Below are 22,583 nucleotides of genomic sequence, written 5' to 3'. Positions count from 1 at the left end.
TCTTGAAACAACTTTTCAACAAAGTAAAGTTTAAAGATTGAATTAAGACCTTTCATAGTAATTCTTTATGGAAACTAAATGTCAGTCTAAAACTCATAGTACAAATGCCTTAAATGGAATGTCTTTCTGTAAATCAGTGTGAATCCTATATTGGTATTCAAATGTTACTTATAGGGAGGAGTTAAGATGGCTGACCAGAGACATGAGCTGCCAGATCATCTCATAAAGAAGGAAAAGTTATGCATGAAAAAGATACAACTAACAAACAATCATAGAACAGGTGTAATTCTGGGGGAAATGTACAGGAACCTACCACAGATTTCACGGGAAGAAGTTGCAGACCAGAACAAGGAGGAGCAGGATATCAGCAGAGGATGACCCTAGAGACACCTGTAGCCAGGGAGAAGGGGGGCTTCAACCCCCCAGGCTTCTCCCTGCTCACACAGATAGTTCCCAACTCTGGCCCAGACTATAAGATTCACAGGGGTCTAGCAGATTCCAGATGATTTCCATGACTCTGGGGCCTGAACATTCAAAGCAGATGCCCTCTAGAACAGACTGCTAACACTGTCCCATAAAGACTCTTTTCTGCCCTTTCCCTCCCCAACCTGTGGCTGCCTAGAGAGATGACTGAGCCACAACACCGAGCTTTCCACAAAGTATGGAACTCAGGCCTTTCCTATTTGGGTTCTACAGGTGTGCTCAGACTGTGACTCCTGCTTGCTGATTTGCCCTGGTGCTGTGTGCTTGGTGGCTCCATCAGAGCTAGGCGTGCCCCGATGTGGTGAGACATAGAACCTGGTAAGGCACCCTGTGGGCAACTCAGGACAGGTATGCCTCTCCCTGGCATGGTCTGGGATTGACCTACTTGGTCTGGGGAGATTAGAGGGCCTGCATGGGCAGATCAGTGGGGAGATTGTGGTGTCAGTCCTGGCTGTGACATGCTCACAGGGAACCCCTTTCCTCTCACCATTCTTGCTGAGAGGGGTGTACTTTTAGCTCGGGCTGGGATCCTTGGCAGAGAACATCCTGGCCCACAGCACAGTTGTAGGGGAATGTGGCTGGACTGGAATCCAGCCTGCCAGAAGACGCAGTGGGGAGACTGTAGAACAGAGGGCAAGGAGAAGAATGAGGCCCACTGAGGGCTTATATATGTAGTCTGTGAACTTCAGATACACCTGATTCCATAAACAAAGTCTTTGGCTGGACAGGGCCACTTCACCCCTCTGGTAGTGTTACACCCAGAAATTGGTAGCAGACCTTTAACTTCTGCCAAATGAGTAAACTGGTCAGCTTCTGTGGAGGCTGAGGGCAAGGTCACCCAGATACATTCCCCGATCCAGCTATACTCCCCAACCCATCTGGCTGCAATGGTGATTAAGAAGTCATTTAGAAACTCCAGAGCCCCACCTATCACCTGGGACATTCAAGTGCTTCTCCTGAGGGACTGGAACTATTGCAGGAATCCAAATAGAACAGCAGCTTCTTCTTTCCTTCCTGCAGGCACCACCCACCAATAGGGAGGCTCACCCAACCTAGCCATGAACTGTCTTGTAAGTTGACCCCATTTAGGTGATGGTGGAGATCAAGAAACCCCTTGGGAAAAACAGTGTCCCTCCCAAAGTTTGGGGCACTCCAGTTATCCATGAGGGTAAAGAGTCTAACATGTACACAAAAGTACTATTCACTGATTGATACAATGGACCACTAGGAAAGGAGAGACACCCGGAAACCAAATGACAAAGCCTAGTTTCCACACTGACCCAAGTGATAAAATAAGGCAAAAGACCTCGAAACAGGAGGAACAAAGCTCCACCCTATTTATCAGTTCTCTCAAAAAAGGTGAATGAGTTGAATTCCCAACATAAGAGGTATGGGCTGGCTGACTGGATAAAAATGTATAAGCCAAATATCTGATATCTTCAGGAAACGCATTAAACTCCCAAGGACATATCAAGACCTGGGGACAAGAGGTTGGAAAACAGCATTTCAGGTAAATGGAAATCAGAAGAAATTGAGAGTCACAATCCTATTTGTGGTTACAATAGGCTTTAAAGCAACAAAAGTACAGGAAGACAAAGACGGAAGCTATATACTGGCCAAGGGAACAGTACAACAAGAAGGTGTTTGAATCCTAAGTATTTATGCGCTCAACATTAATGTTCCCAGATTTATAAAATGTACCCTATTTGATCTGAACAATATGATATCTTACAACACTATAATAGTGGGGAGTTTCAGCTTCCCACTGACAGAACTGGATGGATGGATCATCCAAGTAGAAACTAAACAATGGACTTAAACATAACTTTAGAACAAATGGGCTTACCAGACATATACAGAACATTTCACCCCAATATTACTGAATACATATTTTTCTTGTCAGCCAGGAATCATTCCACAAAATTGATCATATCCGAGGACACAAATCAAATCTCAACAAATTTAAAAGAACAGAAATTATACCTTGTATCTTTACGGACCACAATAGAATAACATAGAACTCAACTCCAACAGAAACCTTCATTTTCACATAGTCATGGAAACTAAACAACCTTTTGCTAAACGACAATTGGATCAAGGAGGAGAAAAAGATGGTAATCATTAGATTCCTTAAACAAAATGACAATTAACCCATAAGCTATCAAAGCCTATGGGATACTGCAAAGCAGTCGTAAGAGGGGAGTTTATCTAATTCAACGCCCACATCCAAAAAACTAAAGTACAAATCAACAGATTAATGGAAAAGAAAGAACAATTGAATCTCAAACCTAGCAGAAGAAATAATCAAAATTAGGTCAGAACTAAATGAAATCAAGAACAAAAGAACCAGTCTGAAGATTAACAAAACAAAAAGGTGGTTCTTTAAAAAGATAAATAAAATCAATACAGTTTTGGCTAGATTAACTAGAAACAGAAAAGCAAGATCTCTAATAACCTCAATCAGAAACAAAAAAGGGGAAATGACAACAGAAACCACAGAGCTACAAAGGATCATTACTGAATACTACAAAAAACTCTATGCCCAGAAATTTGAAAATGTGAAGGAAATGGAACAATTCCTAGAATCACACTATGTCCCTAGACTCAACCAGGAAGAACTCAACCAGGAAGACTCAACAGAACTCCAGAACAGACCAACATCAAGCACTGAAACTGCAGAAGTTTCCAACAAACAAAAGTCTTGGACCAGACGATTTCACACCAAAATTCTATCAAACCTTCAAAGAAGAGTTTGTACCTATACTACAGAACCTCTTCCAAAACACAAAGAAGGAAGAAATCTACCCTAACTGCTTCTACAAAGCAAATATCACTTTGATAGCAAAACTAGGGAAGGATACAATAACAGCAACAAACCAAAAATCTATAGACCAATATCATTAATGAATATTGATGCAAAATGCTCAATAAAATCTTAGTAGACAGAATTCAGCTACACATCAAAAAAATAGTTCATCACAACTGGGTGGGTTTCATCCTAGGAATGCAAGGCTGGTGCAACATATGCAAATCTATAACCATAATTCACCATGTAAACATGAATAAAAACAACCTATATGTCTCTCTCTATAGATGCAGAAGAAGCATTTGAAAAAATTCAGCACCCTTTTTTGATAAGAACACTTAAGAAAATAGGTATACATGGGACATTTCTTAAACTGATAGAAATCATCTATGACAAACCCACAGCCAATGCTATGTGAATGGAGAAAAATTGAAAGCATTTCTGCTTAGAACTGGAAAGAAATAAGGATATTCACTATTACCACTACTATTCAACATAGTGCTGGAAGTCTTAGTCAATGCAATCAGGCAAGGGAAGTATATCAAGGGTATCCAAATAGAAGAGATCAAATGATTCCTCTTTGCTGATAATAGGATCTTATACTTAGAATATCCCAAGATGTGATCAAGAAATACAGAAATACAGTCTCAGAATATAAAATCAATGTTCACAAGCAGTAGCCTTCATACACACCAATAACAGTCAAGCTGAGAATCAAACTCACAATAACTTTCACAGTAGCATCAAAGAAAGTGAAATACCTTGAAATATATTTAACATAAGATGTGAAGGATCTCTATACAAGGACTCTGAAACACTGACAGAAAAGAAATAGCTGAGGATGTTAATAGATCGAGGAGCATACAATGTTAATGGCTGGGAAAAATCAACATTGTTACAATGTCAATACTACCCAAAGCAATCTACAGATTTAATGCAATCTTCATGTAAATAACAATGTCATACTTAGAAGATCTTGAAAAAAATAGTTTAATATTTCATCTATACCCAGAAAAAAACTGGAATAGCCAATGTAATTTTACAAAATAAAAAGATATGTCAAGGCGTCATGTTACCAGACTTCAGATTATAAGTCAAAAATGATCAAAACAGCATAGTATTTGGCATAAAAAGAGAGACATAGAACTATGGAACAGAATAGAGAACTTAGAAATGAAACCAGACTCATATTGCCATCTGACCTTCGTTAAAGCAAACAAAAGCATACACTGGAGAAAAGAATTCCTATTTCACAAATGGTACTGGACGAACTGGTAAGCCACATGTAAAAGAGTGAAAATGGACCTGAATCTGTCACCACTTACAAAAATTAACTCACACTGGATGAAATATTTAAATCTAAGATAGGAAACTAGAAGAAATTATGGGGAAAAATCTGAATCTTATCAGCCTAGGAAAAGATTTTATGAAGAAGACCCTATTGGCAATCACAACAATAACAAAAATAAATAAATGGGACCTGATCAAGTTAAAAAGTTTCTGCACAGGGCGGCGCCTGTGGCTCAAAGGAGTAGGGTGCTGGCCCCATATGCCAGAGGTGGCAGGTTCAAACCCAGCCCTGACCATTAAAAAAAAAAAAGGGAAAAAAATATTTCTTCACAGCTAAGGACACAATCATCAAAACAAAGAGACAACCTTCAGAATGGGAGAAGGTATTTACATCCTACAAATCTGACTAAGGGCTAATAACCAGAATCTACAAAGAACTCAAGCAAATCTACAAGAAAAGGTCAAACAACCTCATTAAAAACTGGGAAGGAGATATGAACAGAATCTTTTATCATGAGAACAGATGAATGGCCAACAACACAATGAGAAAATGTTCATCATCTCTAATTATGTGAGAAATGCAAATCAAAACCACCTAATCCCAGTGAGAATGGCTCACATCACAAGGTTCCAAAGTAACAGATGCTCACGTTGGGGCAGAGAGAAGGGAACACTGAATGCACTGTTGATGGGAAAGGAAAAGAGAAGGGAACACTAATGCACTAGCATAGGGAGTCCTCAAAGACCTTCTGTTTGGTCCTACAATCCCATTACTAGGTATCTACCCAAAAGAAAAAAAGTCATTTTACCATAAGGACAATTGTAGTCCAATGTTTATAGAAGCTCAATTCACTTGCAAAGATGTGGAAACAACCCAACTGCACTTCAACCCACTAATAAACTTTGTCATATGTATACTATGGAATACTATTTAGCCATAAAAATGGAGATTCTGTATCTTTTGTAACAATCTGGCCAGAAAAAAATGGAGATTCTGTATCTTTTGTAACAATCTGGCCAGATCTGGAGAATACTCTCTTACATAAAATATTACTGCAGTGGAAAATCAAGCATCACATGTACTCAATACTAAATTGAAACCCGTAGATTAACAGGTAAAACTTATTTAAATCCAAGAAGGGGTTGGACACGAGTCAGCAAGCTCCCCCATAATACGTACAATGCACGAGTATATGGCAATTTTACTGAATGAAGGACAAAACAACTGGGACTTTATTTTACAAAACCAAATGATGTTACCTAATCATATGTACCCTCATGCTAATCTGAAATTAAAAAAATTCTCAGTCTCATTTCCACTTTAGGATAATGGAGAGAGAAGTAGAATATTTTCCTGAGTTGTTTGTATTATGCCATAAATACATAATTCCTAAAGTGAAGAAAAAGCAAATGTTACTTATACTTTTGGCTTGCTATTCATTTTTTTGGTACTCTACTATTAAATTTCTGTCTTTCAAAAAAAAAAATAGATAAATTTCTGTCATTCCTTAAAATTTTTCAAAGGAGAAAAATCCTCCCAATTTAAACATCCTACAACTTCATTTGTGAGAAAGGATCTATCTGTTATTAAACACATATTAAACACTAATACATGTTTTTTTTAAGACAATGTCAATTACTCTAAAATCTAAATTATATCTTTGACCCACACGCTATTTTTGTCTCATGTCCAAATTCTAAATTCAGAAAGAACTGGATTTGGTCTTGAGTTGTCACCCAATTCACTTTTATAGTCATGGTTGACAATTGGAAAAATAAAAACTGTATTAGCCTTTCAAACTCAAGAATGTTAGAATGAAAAGATAAACCTTTGAAATCTAGTAACATAATTGAGTCCAAGTTAAAAGAAGAAATAGGAAATAAAAATGGAGTAGAAAACTTTTCATTTTTCCTATTCCCAATAGGTCAAGGTAATTTTTAAAAAGTATAAAAATGATTATATAAATTTATAGAATAAAGAGTCATGATGAATTGATAAGGAATTTTTAGGAGCAGATCTGAATCTTGAATGTGAGGACTCAGCAATCAACTAGTTTCTTCCCCATACCACACCCATGGTCTCCGTGTCAGAGACAGAAGGCTGACGTGGACCAATCACTACTCTGAATTCAGAATGGAAATTTTTCTGCTCTGATGACTGAATGCTGCTCAGGTTTTAACAGAGACCTTGAAATGCTTCAAACTTCTGATGGTTTATGTAATTACACGTTAGTGAAATAGGCCTAATCTTTTCTATCTACTTACATGGTCCTTGAACTCTTCCTATAAATTATCCTTTCTAATTTTTGCTGCATTTTTCAAAAAACATTATTACCTAGAAAAGAAAATTTGATTGGGCCACCTTTTTCTTCTAGGTCATGGTTTTAGAATAATCTGTAAAAATACCATTAGTTATAATCCTACTATTCCTTATTTTTCTGACTTGTATACATCTATTTTTGTTCAAAAATATTAAATATCAGTTATATCCAAGTATATTTACTGTTAAAACTAATCAACTAATTTGCCTATTTTGTTATTTGAAATTCTTATAATTATGTCAATAGAAGAACTATTCTGCTCACTTACCTTGGTTCCCTCCCAAGAAACCCAAACAATAAGCATGTCACAAGAGCAAGACATTTAGTAACCCCTAAAACTCAAAATAAATCATTCTGATGATCATAATTATCAGGCTGTTATTGTTTTTTACTATGGGTAGAATATATACTAAGATGCTTTTTTAATATATGTTTTTGATTAGAGTCAGTCATTTTTCTTATTTCTAATTTTCTTTTGCATTTGTCCTTTGTTTAAGATAAACAAAGAGATAGTATACTTCCTTGCTTCCAAATATATTCTACTTATTTTAATGAATACAATGATACACCCTAGGTGTGGACCCACCAATTACCCTCCTTCCACCCTACGTCCCCCTCCCTTGCCCCCTTCCCCATATTCTTGTACTGAGATTGGGTTGTAGCCTTCGTATGAAAGCTATAAATTAGTTTCATATTAGGGCTGAGTACATTGGGTACTTTTTCTTCCATTCTTTGGATACCTTGCTAAGATGAATATTTTCCAGCTCCATCCATATAAACATGAAGGAGGTATAGCATTTTACAAGGGTACATGTTAAATTTACTAAGTGTAGAGTATAAATGTCTTGACAAAATAACTGAGAAAAAGCAGTGAGGGCTATGTTAGCCAGTTTGATGAAAATATTTTAAATGGTGTATGAAACCAGCACATTGTACCCTATGATTGCATTAATGTACACAGCTATGATTTAATAAAAAAAAAAAGATAGGTATAGAAAAAAAAATACAATGATGGCAAACATGTCACCTTAATAAAAATCAGTGAGTTTATCTTTGCCTTTTATTAAGGAAAAAAAGGCATAAGTTAGTGTTTTTTTAAAGAAAATGCATAACTATTGTATAAAATGGTAACATAACATATAAAGATTTCTGATGAAGGCTAATAGTGGTGCTGGATAATAAGCATGAGCCATTTGGTATCAAGGCTTTTCGGTAACACAAAATATTTCAAAAAGATGTTAGTATTTTCCCTATAAATTATTTAAGAGGTAGAGAACACACCATCCCCCCAAGATGTCACCTTGGCATATGGAATATTTAAGCTGAAGGATTTTGAGATACAGTTGATGCAGGAAGAATTCTAACTTTCCTCTGAAGCAGATCATAATACTCTCATGTGAGACGTAACCTCCCTATTCAAACCCAGGAGAAAGGAATATTCTTATCTCTGAAATGGAGGGATGCTGAGAGGATTCTGAACAAACAGGCCTTGCTAAGTTTCTCCAAGTTTACTACCCTCAACCCATATTCCCTTTTGTTCTCTTCAATTTTTCCACAATTCCTCCTTTTTCATCAAATCTAGTATAACAACACTCACATTTAACTATTCCTTTGGGAATTTCCTTTCCTTATGAAAGTTCCCATGTCACATAAAACTTATATTAAAGGCTTGGTGCCCATAGTATAGTACTTACTGCACCAGCCACATACACCGGGAGTGGCGGGTTCAAGCTCAGCCTGAGCCTGCTAAAAAACAACGACAACTGCAACAACAACAACAACAACAAAAAATAGATGGGTGTTGGGGTGGGTGCCTGTAGTCCCAGCTACTTGGGAGACTGAGGCAAGAAAATGGCTTGAGCCCAAGACTTTGAGGTTGCTGTGAGCTGTGATGCCACAGCACTCTACTGAGGGTGACATAGTGACTCTCTGTCTCAAAAACAAACAAAAACAACTTATATTAAAGAAGTCTGTATGCTTTTGCTTTTTTCCCCATTAAGCTATCTTTTGTTATAGGGATGCCAGCATAGAACCTAAAAGGGCAGAAGAAAAAAAATTTTTTCCTCTTCTATACATTTTATACATTTTCCTCTTCTATACATCTATCATTTTAGCTAAGTTTTATTCAACATTGGATGTTAAAACTTCAACTATTGCGGGTGGCGCCTGTGGCTCAGTGAGTGGGGAGCCGGCCCCATGTGCCGAGGGTGGCGGGTTCAGGCCTGGCCCCGGCCAAACTGCAACAAAAGAAAAAGTGGCCGGGCGCTGTGGCGGGCGCCTGTGGTCCCGGCTGCTCGGGAGGCCGAGGCAGGAGAATCGCGTGGGCCCAGGGGTTGGAGGTTGCTGTGGGCCGTGTGACGCCGCGGCACTCTGCCGGAGGGCGGTACAGTGAGACTCTGTCTCTACAAAAAAAAAAAACAAACAAAAAAAAACTTCAACTATTGCTATAAAAATAAAGGAAAATTTTCCATTATTTTTCTTCCAAAATTCCTCAAGGAAGACCCAGATGGTAATATTTCCATCTAGTGGAGAAAGGAAAAAATACTGCATGAACTATGGAACTATAGCACTTTCTAAAATATAATTATTAATTTCCAAGATTGGCTGAGGAATTTTAGTTTACAAGCTTTTAATTCATTAATTATAATATTTCTTCATTATTAAGATTAATGATGCTTTACCAACTATGCTATAATACTTAAAATATAAAAATGGATCCAAATAAACCCCCAAACCTTCAAAATAGCATATAAACACAGCTTTAATTATGCTTAACTCCTGAGTACAATGGAATTGGAAGAATTCAAATGTTACACTCTGTATTCCTAACAAATTTGGACATGTGGATTTATTCATGTCAATAGTAATTAAAGATGGAGTTCCTGGTCCTGGCTATCATATAATCTCTTCTTTGTTTTATGATGAATTGCATCTTAAGCAATTATCACTTTCTCTCAAGATCCCCTGGAACAGAGATGCTCCATCCAGTCATTTGTAGATCCAGCACAAGAAAAATCAGGGAGACAGCAAACCTTCAAATGTTATACCATCAAACACATCGGTTGGTGTACATACCAAAACTACTGAAAGCTGTAGTTTTTTGTAAACATGTTTTGTTATGTTTAAACTAGAAATAGCTGTTTTTTCTCAAAGTCTAAAAACATTCCTATATCTGAACATTCTTTAGTTTTACAACTGGAGACTTAATGTGCTGCTTTTTAAAATTCTAAGCTTCATATAGAAAATAAAGGACACTTACAGGCATTCATTACTAAATCTCCACGAATTTCTGGTTTCCAGTCATCCCATGATGTCTCGAAGCCATCAGCAAAGCGGATACAAAAGTTTTTGAAATGCCCTTTGCTAACCAGAGACTCAGAAGAGCAAGCAGTGATGAGAGTACTTTCAATGGTCAATACTAGAGCAGAACCAGTGTCAAGATCTCCAGTGTGATTGGACTGCAAAATACAATAAAGAAAACATAAGATAAAAGGTAACAATTTTTAAATTTAGAAATCCTAACAGGATTCATGGGGACAAAAACCTAAAAAAAAAAGGTCAAGCCTAGAAATCTTCATTAAAAAGCAGCTTGGAATAACTTTTATTAAACTGCTCAAGTGACATGCACTTGCCTTGAAAAGTTAAATAAGAAATTATCCACTTTTCTATCTCAAGCCTCTCTTTTAGTCATGGGGAATGCTCCCACTATGACACAGTCCTGGTGTGTACAGCCTTCCTAAGCCCTATGCAACATGCCATTAAAAAACTCTAACACCGTATTTCACTTCCTGAAACACAAACATACCCATCCTCAACCCAAAGTTTTTCTTAACATTATCTCATCAAACAGAATTCTAAAAGATAAATTCATTCAACATGTTGTCACAGGAAATTCATTCAACAACTGGTCACAGGTTAGTTAAAGTAAATTCTAATAATACAGACCTCTGGATTTTACTTCATAATTGTTGTTTCTTGGCCTGACAGGTGTTCACAGCAGTATTCTCTCTCATATACATATTTGCATGAAAAATATGTTCATGAGAATTGGTCTTAAATTACAAAAAGAAAATTCTTGCTTTATCCAGATGTATTTATAACTTTGAAGTTTCATTACCATTAAATATTATAGTTTAAAAGTATTTTGGAATTTCCTATCCTTACTCAGATAAGGCTTTTAAATAGTATTTTAAATATCCTCTATTTCCAGTTTATAAATAAGTCTATGTCAAAGATTTCTTTGCTAAAACACAAAAATTCTGAAAAAGTAGTCTTCTCATTAAAGTAAAAATTAAGAGTTATCAAATGGTTATCAATCTTGTCACTATTTTGAAGCGCATCAGAGTGCCTTAGGGAAAAATCTGATGAGATACATATTTAATACATTATAGATGAATAATGGTTGAAATAGTTCAATCTTATATGCTATCTCCTAAAGTCTACTAAACATGCTATCTATTAAACTGTTATAAGCTCTCATCCTGAAAAGTTTATCGTTATACTTTATATACTTAGAAATGGTCAAGTAGAAAACTTTGGCTTTAATCTTGGTGTATGACTTGATTTTTTTGTACCTGTGCAGTATTTGTGATAGGTAGGCAAATTCCCAGATCATTGACAGTGAGCTGGAGGAAAAGAGTCCCAAAGGCTTGGGCTGATGTTTGCTGGATACCAGGCAGCATATCTACTACTTCCTTTGTAGCCATATGAATATCCTTATGTAAAGCCATTCGTTGTTCATTCCAATTGTCATAGGCAGCCTTATAATTCAGCCAAAACAGCACAGCTTTTGGTGATTAAGTCAGAGCAGAAAAAAACAATAAAAATCAACACAGTAATTCTTAATGGTGAATAAACCTCAACAATGCAAAATCTTGTTCATTCATACACATTACTCTCAGAAAACTGTCACGTTAGAATTAGAAAGGATCTAAGAGGATCTATAGTCAACATTTTTCATCAACAAATAAAAAAACGAAATAAAAATCAGTCAACTCCATAATGGCAGAAGAAAAGAAGAAAATCCAGGTACATTCATTCATCCAGTAACTTATGTGTGAAATGTCTATTACATGCTAGGTACTGGGATAAAACTACAAACAAAACCAGATATGGTACTTGAGCTTATCTGTAGCGCTTACTGTTTCCACTTTTAAAAATTCTTGAAGAAGAGGTACATAATACTAGCGAAATACATTAAAACTATTTAATTTAAAGAAAAAAGCCGAAGATATTTTAGTTTGTTAACAAGAAATAAACCTTGAGGAAAACCTTCATTTCATAGCAGTGTGCAGATGGAGGAGCCTAAAAAGGAGATAAAGATGAAGGGCCAGAAAAGTAGGAAGAAAAGCAAGTACAAGTTGAGTATGCCTAATTTGAAGATGTAAAATTTAAAATGCTACAAAAGCTAAAACTTTTTTGAGTGCTGTTATGATGCCACAAGTTGTGAATTCTACACTGATGTTATGTGACAAATAGACAATAGGCAAAAAGCAATCAAAATTCTATTCATGTACAAATTATTGAAAATATATAAAATTATCTTTGGGCTTTTTGTCTAAGGTATATATGAAACATAAATGAATTTCATGTTTAGAATTGGGTCTCATCCCCAAGATATCTCATTAGGTATATGCAAATATCCAAAATCTAAAAAAATCCACACTCTAAAACACTTCTAGTCCCAAGCATTTTGAATAATTGCTACTCAAATCTGTATTGTGTCAAAAACACCAAAAGTAGACAGTACTTTAAAGAAGCAGGTGAAAGCTGATGAGAGGTCCGTAAAATGAAAAATAAAAAATATGTGCATAGGATTTAGCAAAATAAAATGTTATCTGTAACACTGGCCAAATGGGTAATTTCATGTAATTTCAGTAATTTTATTAGTAGCCTATTCCCTCACCAACTGAAATCTTAAATGGCTTCAAAATTGGCTCCTCACTACCTTTAAAATATAATTCAAACATATCTGCCCAATCTACATTAATTAGACCCTATCTACCTGTTAAGTCTTTGTTCCCATTATTTTCCTTTATGAAAGCTACTGCTGTATTTTCTAAGACCTCTGTGCTCATATACATTCATATTCTTTCTAAATTTGGCAAATGTTTACTTAGTTCTCACTGTATGCCAGGATTTTTCCAGACCCTGAAATACAAAGGCACATAAGAGAAACTTTGTTTTCCTTGTCTACCTGGTGAACTCCTAACTAAAAGTGGAATCTGAAGACTTAGTCTCTTTTAAGAAACACAGGCAAGGTTAGACTCCCTCAGATCCTAGAACAGGGGTCCAATCTTTTTTTTCCTCTGCTGTACACTAGAAGAGTAAGAGCTGTCTTGGGCCATTCAATAAATAAACAAACACTAAAGAAAGTTGATTAGCACACACACAAAGAAGTATGTGCATACTTTTTTTATGATATCTGACACTACAGATAAGAAGGAAAAGGCCTCACAAAATCAACATTTGGCGGGCAGGCTGCAGGTGGTATGCCCTTGTAGTGCAGAACTGCTACAAAGCCACTACATTGTACTTTGTCCTCTTTTTCATTGAACTGAAAGTTCCTTGCACAGGGATCCTGTTGTCCGTTTTTAAATTTCACTTTTTAATATTCACATTATAAATACTTACAGAACAAATGGATAAACATAGTGGCAAAACACAAATAGGTGCATTAGTTATCAAAACAAACAAAAAATTAGAATTAAAAATTTTGAATCAGAAAATCCTAATGTATCCACGTAGAAAGCAAAATAACTTTAAAACATAAAGTAACTTAAAAAATTGCATTTCAGATTTAGGAGACATTTAATTGCTAAGCATTTACACTGGCAAACTAGAGAATGATTTTTATCTGGCATTACTAAAACATTTCTAAATCCCAGAAGATGGTTTATCTTACCTCTATCAAAGGCCACAGGCTGTGCATAAACAATTGGTCTATTCAAAGTAATAAGTACAGCTTCCCTATCTGAAGAACCACTGATTTCTTCTCTGAGGGCATTTCTTAATCCAATTCTAGTTTTAAAATAGGCAACTTGATGAAAATCAGAACCAGCTTCCTCATAAACCTAAAATAAAATTTAAAGCTCAGTAAAAGAAAATAGTGGAAAATGTTTTAATAAAAAGAACTAAATACTATTAATAGTATTGTTCATCATATATTAAGATATATCTTTCTTAATTTTAATTGTTAATGATATAGTCCTTATATGCAACACTTGATATTAATACACAATATAAATAGCAATATAAAAGATAAATAAGAAGTCATAAATAAAGTTTATATAAAAGCTAGGAGGACATTCTGAATGGCAATGTATTAAATGTATTAAATGTTTCAAAATAATCAGAACTTCTCAAAATGTGTTTCCATTAGAAAACTACTCTTTTTCTAGAGATATGAAATTTTAGTTCATTTTCTCCCCCACATAATAGACATTCAATTTTGAAACTATGACTGAAATTATTGTACTTGGTTTCATCAAAGAGGAAAAAAAAGGTTAAAAATCTACATAATTATTTTTAGCAAAATAAGCTTCCTGTATTATACCTCCTGTATTCCTGTATTCCTAGTTAACAGCAATTGTGTTCTTCAATATTTGTTTTGCAGCCAGAAATTCTTACATCTAATAGAAAAAGAATTAGTATACTCTAATAAAGCTTTTTCTTTTCTCCTGACTTCATACTTCCTATAATCTCCAAGAGGCTATATCTACAAATTCTTAAAATCTAATTGGGTGTTTTTTTTTTTTTTTTGTAGAGACAGAGTCTTACTGTACCGCCCTCGGTAGAGTGCCGTGGCATTACACGGCTCACAGCAACCTCTAACTCTTGGGCTTACGCGATTCTCTTGCCTCAGCCTCCTGAGTAGCTGGGACTACAGGCGCCCGCCACAACGCCCGGCTATTTTTTTGGTGCACTTTGGCAGGGGCTGGGTTTGAACCCGCCACCCTCGGCATATGGGGCCGGCGCCCTACTCACTGAGCCACAGGCATCGCCCTATAATTGGGTGTTTTGGAGTAGAACTAGTTATACTTTCTTTGTAGCACTAGTGGGAATGGGATGGTATCTTACTCATTCATGATAGTATCTATTAAAACAAAATACTTTCTTGTTAAAAAAAAAAAAAGCAAAATAAAAAGAAAAGAAACTCCAATGAGCTTCACAGTTAATTTTATAAAATAGAGAATTTGATTAAATGCTATTTCTTCACCTGTACAGTATATTTAACATTATCATATGCAAACTTGCCAATATTCTACTGTGAAAGTATAAATTTAACATTTTAAGAACTGAGTAATGTTAGCACAAGGCATTGAAATAAAAAATGTTTAATAAAATAATAAAATTATACGAAACATATTTACAAAGATCCTAGGTTAAGTTTCATGTGACTGCATTTGCACCAAACTATAACAATATGCTGCTGTAATACTTAATGAACTGCCAAGGTAAAATTAAATGAGTTTTCATTAGAATTTAAGACCCAGAAACTAGGGTCTTAAACTAAGTATTTTTGCAGATATAGTAAAGCATAAGTTAAAGTTGACATGCAAAATTTAAGACACAGTTCTAATATCAATATATGCTGTACTCACTTGATGTTTGACAATTTGTCCTAATGCCAGATTTAAATCCACTTGGCATTTACCAAATAGTTTGAGATAACTGCTACTTCCTGGTGAAGCTTTGGTTTGAAGTCGGTTAGAAAGTTCCAGTTCAATCAACCCAGTTTCAAATCTCACAGCTCTCATTGATGGAGTAGTAGCTGTTACTTGAATACCCTAGGGATTATATGTTAGGAGGAAAAAAATAATCTTAAGTCAACAAAATACACCTACTCAAATGCAATCTTTCAATGATAAGCAAAACAGCTATGCTTTAAAATGTGTACCTCAAGGCACACCTCAAGAGATAAAAGCGGGTTTGCTTCTAAACAAGTGCAATAAAGTTAAGTATTTCAAAAAAGCGAGTTATACGAACTTTTTGGTTTCCCAGTACACATAAAATGTAATGTTTACACATACTATAGTCTATTAAAGTGTGCAACAGCATTTTGTCTAAAAAAGCCAACATAAATACTTCAATTAAAAAATACCTATTGCTAAAAAATGCTAACTGTCATCTAAGCTTTTAGATGAGTTGTAATCACTTATTCATTCATTCATTCATTTACTTTTAGAGACAAGGTCTCACTCTGTCCCGTAGGCTGAAGCACAGTGGCATAATCATAGCTCACTGTAAACTCAAACACATAGGCTTAAGCAATCCTTCTGCCTCACCCTCTGAGTAGCTGGGACTACAGGCATGCACCACATGCCTGGCTAATTTTATTTTTATTTATTTTTTGAGACAGAGTCTCACTATGTCACCTTTGGTAGAGTGCCATGGTGTCACAGCTTACAGCAATCTCAAACTCTCGGGCTTAAGTGATTCTCTTGCCTCAGCCTCCCACATAGCTGGGACTCTAGGCACTCGCCACGAAGCCCAGCTATTTTTGTTGTTGTTGTCATTGCTGTTTAGCAGGCCCGGGCCGGGTTTGAACTCCCTAGCCCTGGTGTATGTGGCTAGCATCCTAACCACTGAGCAATGGGAGCCGAGCCAGTGGCTAATTTTCTTTTTATATTTTATAGAGACAGAGTCTTGCTATGCTATTCAGGCTGGTCTTGAACTCTTGGCCTCAAGTAATCCTCCTGCCTCTACTTCCCAGCATGCAGGGATTATAGGTGTAAACCATCATACCCAGCCATGGGTTATAATCTTTTTGCCGGTGGAGTATCTTGCTTTGATGTTGATGGCTGCTTATTCACTAAGGTGGTAGCTGCTGAAAGGTAGGTGGCTGTGGCAATTTCTTAAAATAAGATCAAAGTGATGTTTGCTGCATTGATTGACTCTTCCTTTCATGAAAGATTTCTCTGTAGCATGAGATGACATTTGAAAGCATTTTACCCACAGTAGAACTTCTTTCAAATTGTAGTCAGTCCTCTCAAACCTTGCTGCTGCTTTATCAAGCAGGCTTATGGAACATGCATTTCAACAATGTTCACAGAATCTTCAATAAGAACAGATTCCATCTTCAGAAACCACTTTCTCTGCTTATCCTTCTACCATGTCTGCAGTTACTTTCTGCCTCTACCACTGAAGTCTTAACCTTTCAAAGTCAACCACCAGAGTTCAAACCAACTTTTTCTAAACTGCTGGTAATGCTGGTATTTTTACCTCCTCCCATCAATCTTAACAGCATCTACAATGGAGAATCTTTTCTAGTTTTCCATTTCCTTTGTCCAGATTCATCAGAGGAATCACTATCTATGGCAGTATAGTCTGATGAAATATATTTCTTTAATAGTAAGACTTCAAAGTCAAAATTACCTTTTGATCCATGGGCTACAGAATGGATACTGTGTTAGCAGGCACAAAAATAGCTTTAATCTTATATATCTCCATCAAAGCTCTTGGGTGGGCTTGCTGCCTGTAGCTCAGAGGGTGCCGGCCACATACACTGGGGCTGGTGGTTGAAACCAGCCCAGGCCTGCCAAACAACAACAACAACAACAAAAATAGTTGGGCATTGTAGTGGGTGCTGGTAGTCCCCATGTACATGGGAGGCTGAGGCAAGAGAATCACTTAAGCCCAAGAGTTTGAGGTTTCTGTGAGCTGTGACGATATGGCACTCTACCAAAGGGTGACATAATGAGACTCTGTCTCAAAAAACAAAACAAACGAAAACAAACAAAAAAACTCTTGGGTGATCAGGCACATTAAAAAATTTTTTTTTCTTTTGAGTAGGTCTCAACAGTGGGCTAGAATATTGAGTAAGCCATGCTGTAACACATGTGCAGTCATCTAGGCTTTTGGTATTCTATTTATAGAACACAGGCAGACTGTGTTTAGTATAATTCTTAAGGGCCCTAGGATTTTCAGAATGGAACACGAGTATGGCTTTGACTTAAAATCACTAGCTGTACTAGCTTTTAACAAGAGTCAAGTTGTCTTCTGAAGCTTTGAATCCCAGGCAATGCCTTCTCCTCTCTAGCTATGAAAGCCTAAAACGTAATCTTCTTCCAATAAAAGGCTGTCTCATTTATACTGAAAATCTGTTCTTTAGTGTAGTCACCTTTATCATGATCTTAGCTAGATCCTCTAGATAACTTGGTGCAGCTTTCCCATCAGGACTTTCTACTTCACCTTGTACTTTTTATGTTATGGAAATGGGTTCTTTCCTCAAATCTCATTAACAAACCTCTGCTAGGTTCCAGCTGTTCTGCAGCTTCCTCACCTCTCTCAGCCTTTATAGAATAGAGCTAAAGAGCGTTAAGAGCCTTGCTCTAGATTAGGCTTTGGTTTAAGGGAATGTTGTGGCTGGTTTGTTCTTCCATCCAGATCATCAAACTTTTTTCCATATCAATAATAAGGTTGTTTTGCTTTCTTATCATTTACGTGTTCACTGGAAAGGGTTTTTTAATCTTCTTCAAGAACTCATCCCCTCTATTCACGATTTAGCTGTTTGGCACAAGAGAACTTCATTTTGGTCTATCTGGCTTCCTCCAAACTCAATCGCTTCTAGATTTTGATTTAAAATGATACATGTAACAATATTTAATGATTAAATTTCTTGTTTTCTATGGCTTAGTTCCTGGTGCACCAAAACAATTACAAAAGTAACATCAAAGATAATTGATCATAGATCATCATAATAGATACAATATCGAAAAAGTTTGAAATATTATAAGAATTACTAAAATGTGACATAGAGACACAAAGTAAGCACATGCTGTTAGAAAAATGGTGCCAACAGGCTTGCTTGATGCAGAGTTGCCATAAGCTTGTAATATGTAAAAAAGTCAATACCTGTGAAGTACAATAAAGTGAAGCACAATAAAATGAAATATATTTTATAGGATCTGTCTAATGAACAGCTCAAACTGGCAACATTCTTTAATTTCTTAAGTTACCATGAATTTTTTAGCTATTAAATTTCATTTCAGTATTTCATATTTAAAATTAGAGTATTCAATAGTTGAATACCTTAATTATAATTAAATAGTTGGTAAGAATGATTTTCATTTTTATGACCACTAGTGTCTTAACTAGTGAAAATATTAAGGTTTCTATTAAATTACTATTAACCAGACAAGTACAAAATATTTTTTACAGAGTAAATTATAAAAGAAACAATTAGAAAAAAAACCCAAAATTTCGTAAGGAGTGGTTAAATAAATTATTGTAACTATATAACATATAATACAGATATGCAATAAGATAAAGTTGATCTAACTATAGTAGGATCTCTGTAAGCTAACCACCCAGGGGACTGTAACAAACTGGTCAACATATGTAGGTGGTCAACATAAGAAACTAGACCTGCTATACTGATATGTACATGTGGTGCATACCTGATCTATGAAAATTAGGTCAACTTAAGGAGTGGTCAACAGAGGATGGTGGCCAACTATGGAGGTTCTACTGATATGGAAAGTTATCTGAAGATTTTTGAAATGCATAAATATATGCATACACATGTATTAAAATACTAATAGGAAAAGTTCTAAAAAAGCCAGGAACAGTGGCTCATGCTAGGAATCCTAGTATTTTGGGAGGTCAAGGCTAGAGGATTACTTGAGGCCAGGAGCTTGAGACCAGCCGGAACAGAATAGCAAGATTCCGTTTCTATAAAATAAAAAGATAAAATTAGCTAGGTGTGATGGGTGCATGCCTATAGTCCTAGTTACTCATGAGGCTGAGGCAGAAGAGCCCAGGAATTCGAGGTGCAGTAAGCTACAATCATGTCACTGCACTCTAGCCCAAGCAACAAAGTGAGACACTATGGAAGGGCAAGGCAAAGCAGGAAAGGAAGACCTAAAGATAATCAAACAATTGTTAAAGCTCTTTCTCTGTTTGGTAATTTAGGCATTACATGAATTTCTACAAGAAGTATCATTATTATTTATGTTACCTTAAACTGCAAGTTCAGGGAATAGAGGAGGATTTTAGGCTTATCTCCATCTGCTGTTCCATCATGTTCATTCCAGAGAGGAATAGGTTGCTCCCCACCTAAAATAGTTAAATAATTGAGAGTTTAGAACAATTTCTTTAAAACAAAGCAAAACAAAACAAAAAAACCCTATTTTGTACATCAAAAAAAAAAAAATCCTCACAGATATGTTTTTACTGACCATTAACTCAGTCTTTAACAGAGCTCTTTAGCCAAGTTACATTTCAATGAAGAAGATGTAAGACATTGTCCATATGTATAGACATTTATTAAGAAAATTTCATAAAGAATTAAAACATTATATACATAAATGAACCAAATATGACTATACAACTTGGTAAATACATTTTAAAGAAAATAATAAACTGGATTAATTTCTTCAACTAACAATGTGAACTCTGTTGTTCAGATGTGCTGCAAACAAAAATGAATGAAAGAAAATATAGAAGTAGAGAAATGAAAAATAAGGTAATATGTGTTAATCATAAAGAAAGTGACAGCAAATGTTTGCCCTGTAAGTTAAAAAAATATTAGGGATGAGAGTGCTGGTGGTAAAGTTCCTACTAACAGAAATTTTTTGCCCAGGCAATGTGGAATTCAGAAAATAATGTTTTAATATTTCCATATCTAACTTCTATGTAGTATTTTCATTTCTCTTTCTGTTGATTTGAAAACTTTTCTTCATGCTTATCTTTCAAATATTGTATCTTAAAATTATGTTTCCTTTTGGTATTTATGTGGAGTTTAGCATCCTTCCATGGAATCCACATAGGGTGAATGGGAATTTTTTTTTCTATTAGGGCCCACTGATATATCAAAAAGAAAAAAGAACCAAACAAATAAAATGTAGGTTTAGTTTGTTTTGAGGTAAAAATTTATCTTTTATGTGTTTTTTTAATTTAAACTAGTCAAAATCTATTCAATTAGTACTATGATAGAAATTCATTTCAATTTTCCTCAAGAAAAGAAAAGAAAGGCAGTGATTGATAGAAAGAACATCTAAGGTAAGACAGGGGAATATAGACAGGGATACATAACTTAGTCCAAAGGAAGGAAAAGACATTTGTACATAAAAAAGAAAAAACACACAGGAAAGAAAAAGAAGGAATTTTATGGATAAAAAGCTAGGGAACAAAGTATTCAAAATTTGTGAATCAAATTCCAGAACATGTTACTTAATATATGTTTGGATTCGGAGAAATAGATAAACTACATGTGTCTGGGTAGACCGTACATGTCTGTGTAAGCTTAGTCCTCGTCTGAAACATGTCTGTGTAAGCTTAGTCCTCGTCTGAATGCTTATACCTTCCCTCTTTGAACTATTCTACTCTAAAATTTACACTCATTAGTTAAGCTTTTTTCTTCTCTTTGACTTATAATTATGTGCTTCTCTCCATCTCCTATCTCAAGTCAACAATCATCTGTTTTACCCAATCCTAATCACTGATGACCTTACCTCCTACAGCTGTATGAGCGCGCGCGCGCGCACACACACGTACGTACTGCCCTCCCAGCTATCACCTATTCTCTCCCATCCCTATTGTCTCTATCGTCCATCTATTGCCAACAAAGTTTCCATTGTCTTAAATTATGCTTTTCATTTCTATGATTTTCTACCTTTATTTATGGCTTTTTCTATTGCCGTATCATGTGGAAGTCTCACATTCATTCTTTTCTTTCGCTTAGTAGATGATGTTTAGTTTACTTTTTAGTGCTATTCCTAAAACACTTAAGCCATTACTCTCTGCTTTTTATCGTCTGAATTCTAAACAATAGCCCTCTTACATCACTGTTCCCTAAACTTACTTACTAAAATAACTTTGTCCCCTTATTCATGTTCTGTTCTTATTTATTTCCTACCTTCCCAACGAAGAAGATATTTGTGTCAACAATAATATCTAGGGATTCCATTATCACTTATTCATTTATTTAAATTCTCCCTGATGCACCCTTATCAGAATTTAGCCTTTCCTTCTTTTGTGATGTGGGCCAAAAGGTATACATCTCTGGAACATTTTTTGCTTATTAGATACCTATCTCCCCAGTTAGAATGAGTCCCTAAGGCCCAGAATGATTTATCTTCAGGTCTTAGTCAGCAATACCCTAGCAGTGTTTCCTTAATACAATTAGGCACTTATGCTGCCTGGTGATTCAACTCTTCACTTTCTTTTCTGCATCACACTCCTCACAACTACTGTAAGTCTTCATGATTTTCCTCATACTCCCACAATTCTTCTCTCAATCTCAGCAAATAAATGTGCCTTCCTGTCTTTGTTTCCTGCCTGCTGTATTTTCTTTCCTCAAGCTATCCCTCTTTTGAAATGAGCTCAACCATCAAAAAGTAGAACTTACTCAATCATCAGTTCAACTCATTCCTATACCATAAAGCCCTCAATGATAATTCTATCTCTAAAGTGTTTCCTCCTTTATAATGCTTAACCTCCTCATTCATTCACAGTTTATTCAAAGATTATTCTATTATACATGTATATGCAAATATCTAATCTTTCCAGGAAAAATACTAATTCCCTAAACCTGATAATTAAGTTATACTCACACATTGCAAACTTGCTTATCCTCTAGCTTGGGGTCATATGTTTTTTAAGTTCTGAATAAATATTAATTGCATTTAGAATCTCTCTTATGTTTCTAAAGATACAGTGACATAATTTCTATTCTGAAA

At 35.6% G+C, this 22,583-nt stretch overlaps 1 protein-coding gene across 3 annotated transcripts in view; it reads right to left on the bottom strand.

Annotated features, from left to right (window-relative positions):
• BLTP1 (bridge-like lipid transfer protein family member 1) overlaps positions 1 to 22,583 on the bottom strand; it is a 279,425-nt gene that overhangs the window by 64,784 nt on the left and 192,058 nt on the right. For all 3 annotated transcript variants that reach the window (XM_053574435.1, XM_053574509.1, XM_053574580.1), the window contains exons 55-59: positions 19,862 to 19,959; positions 15,504 to 15,689; positions 13,805 to 13,973; positions 11,475 to 11,686; positions 10,160 to 10,358 (exon numbers count right to left, since the gene is read on the bottom strand). In XM_053574435.1, the coding sequence (XP_053430410.1) occupies positions 10,160 to 10,358; positions 11,475 to 11,686; positions 13,805 to 13,973; positions 15,504 to 15,689; positions 19,862 to 19,959 (864 nt within the window). The remainder of the gene's footprint in view (positions 1 to 10,159; positions 10,359 to 11,474; positions 11,687 to 13,804; positions 13,974 to 15,503; positions 15,690 to 19,861; positions 19,960 to 22,583) is intronic.

This window comes from Nycticebus coucang, chromosome 1 (genome assembly GCF_027406575.1).
Source record: "Nycticebus coucang isolate mNycCou1 chromosome 1, mNycCou1.pri, whole genome shotgun sequence".
NCBI lineage: Eukaryota > Metazoa > Chordata > Mammalia > Primates > Lorisidae > Nycticebus > Nycticebus coucang.
Note: the sequence above shows the minus strand (reverse complement) of the source record. Positions and strands in the feature narration are given on the sequence as shown.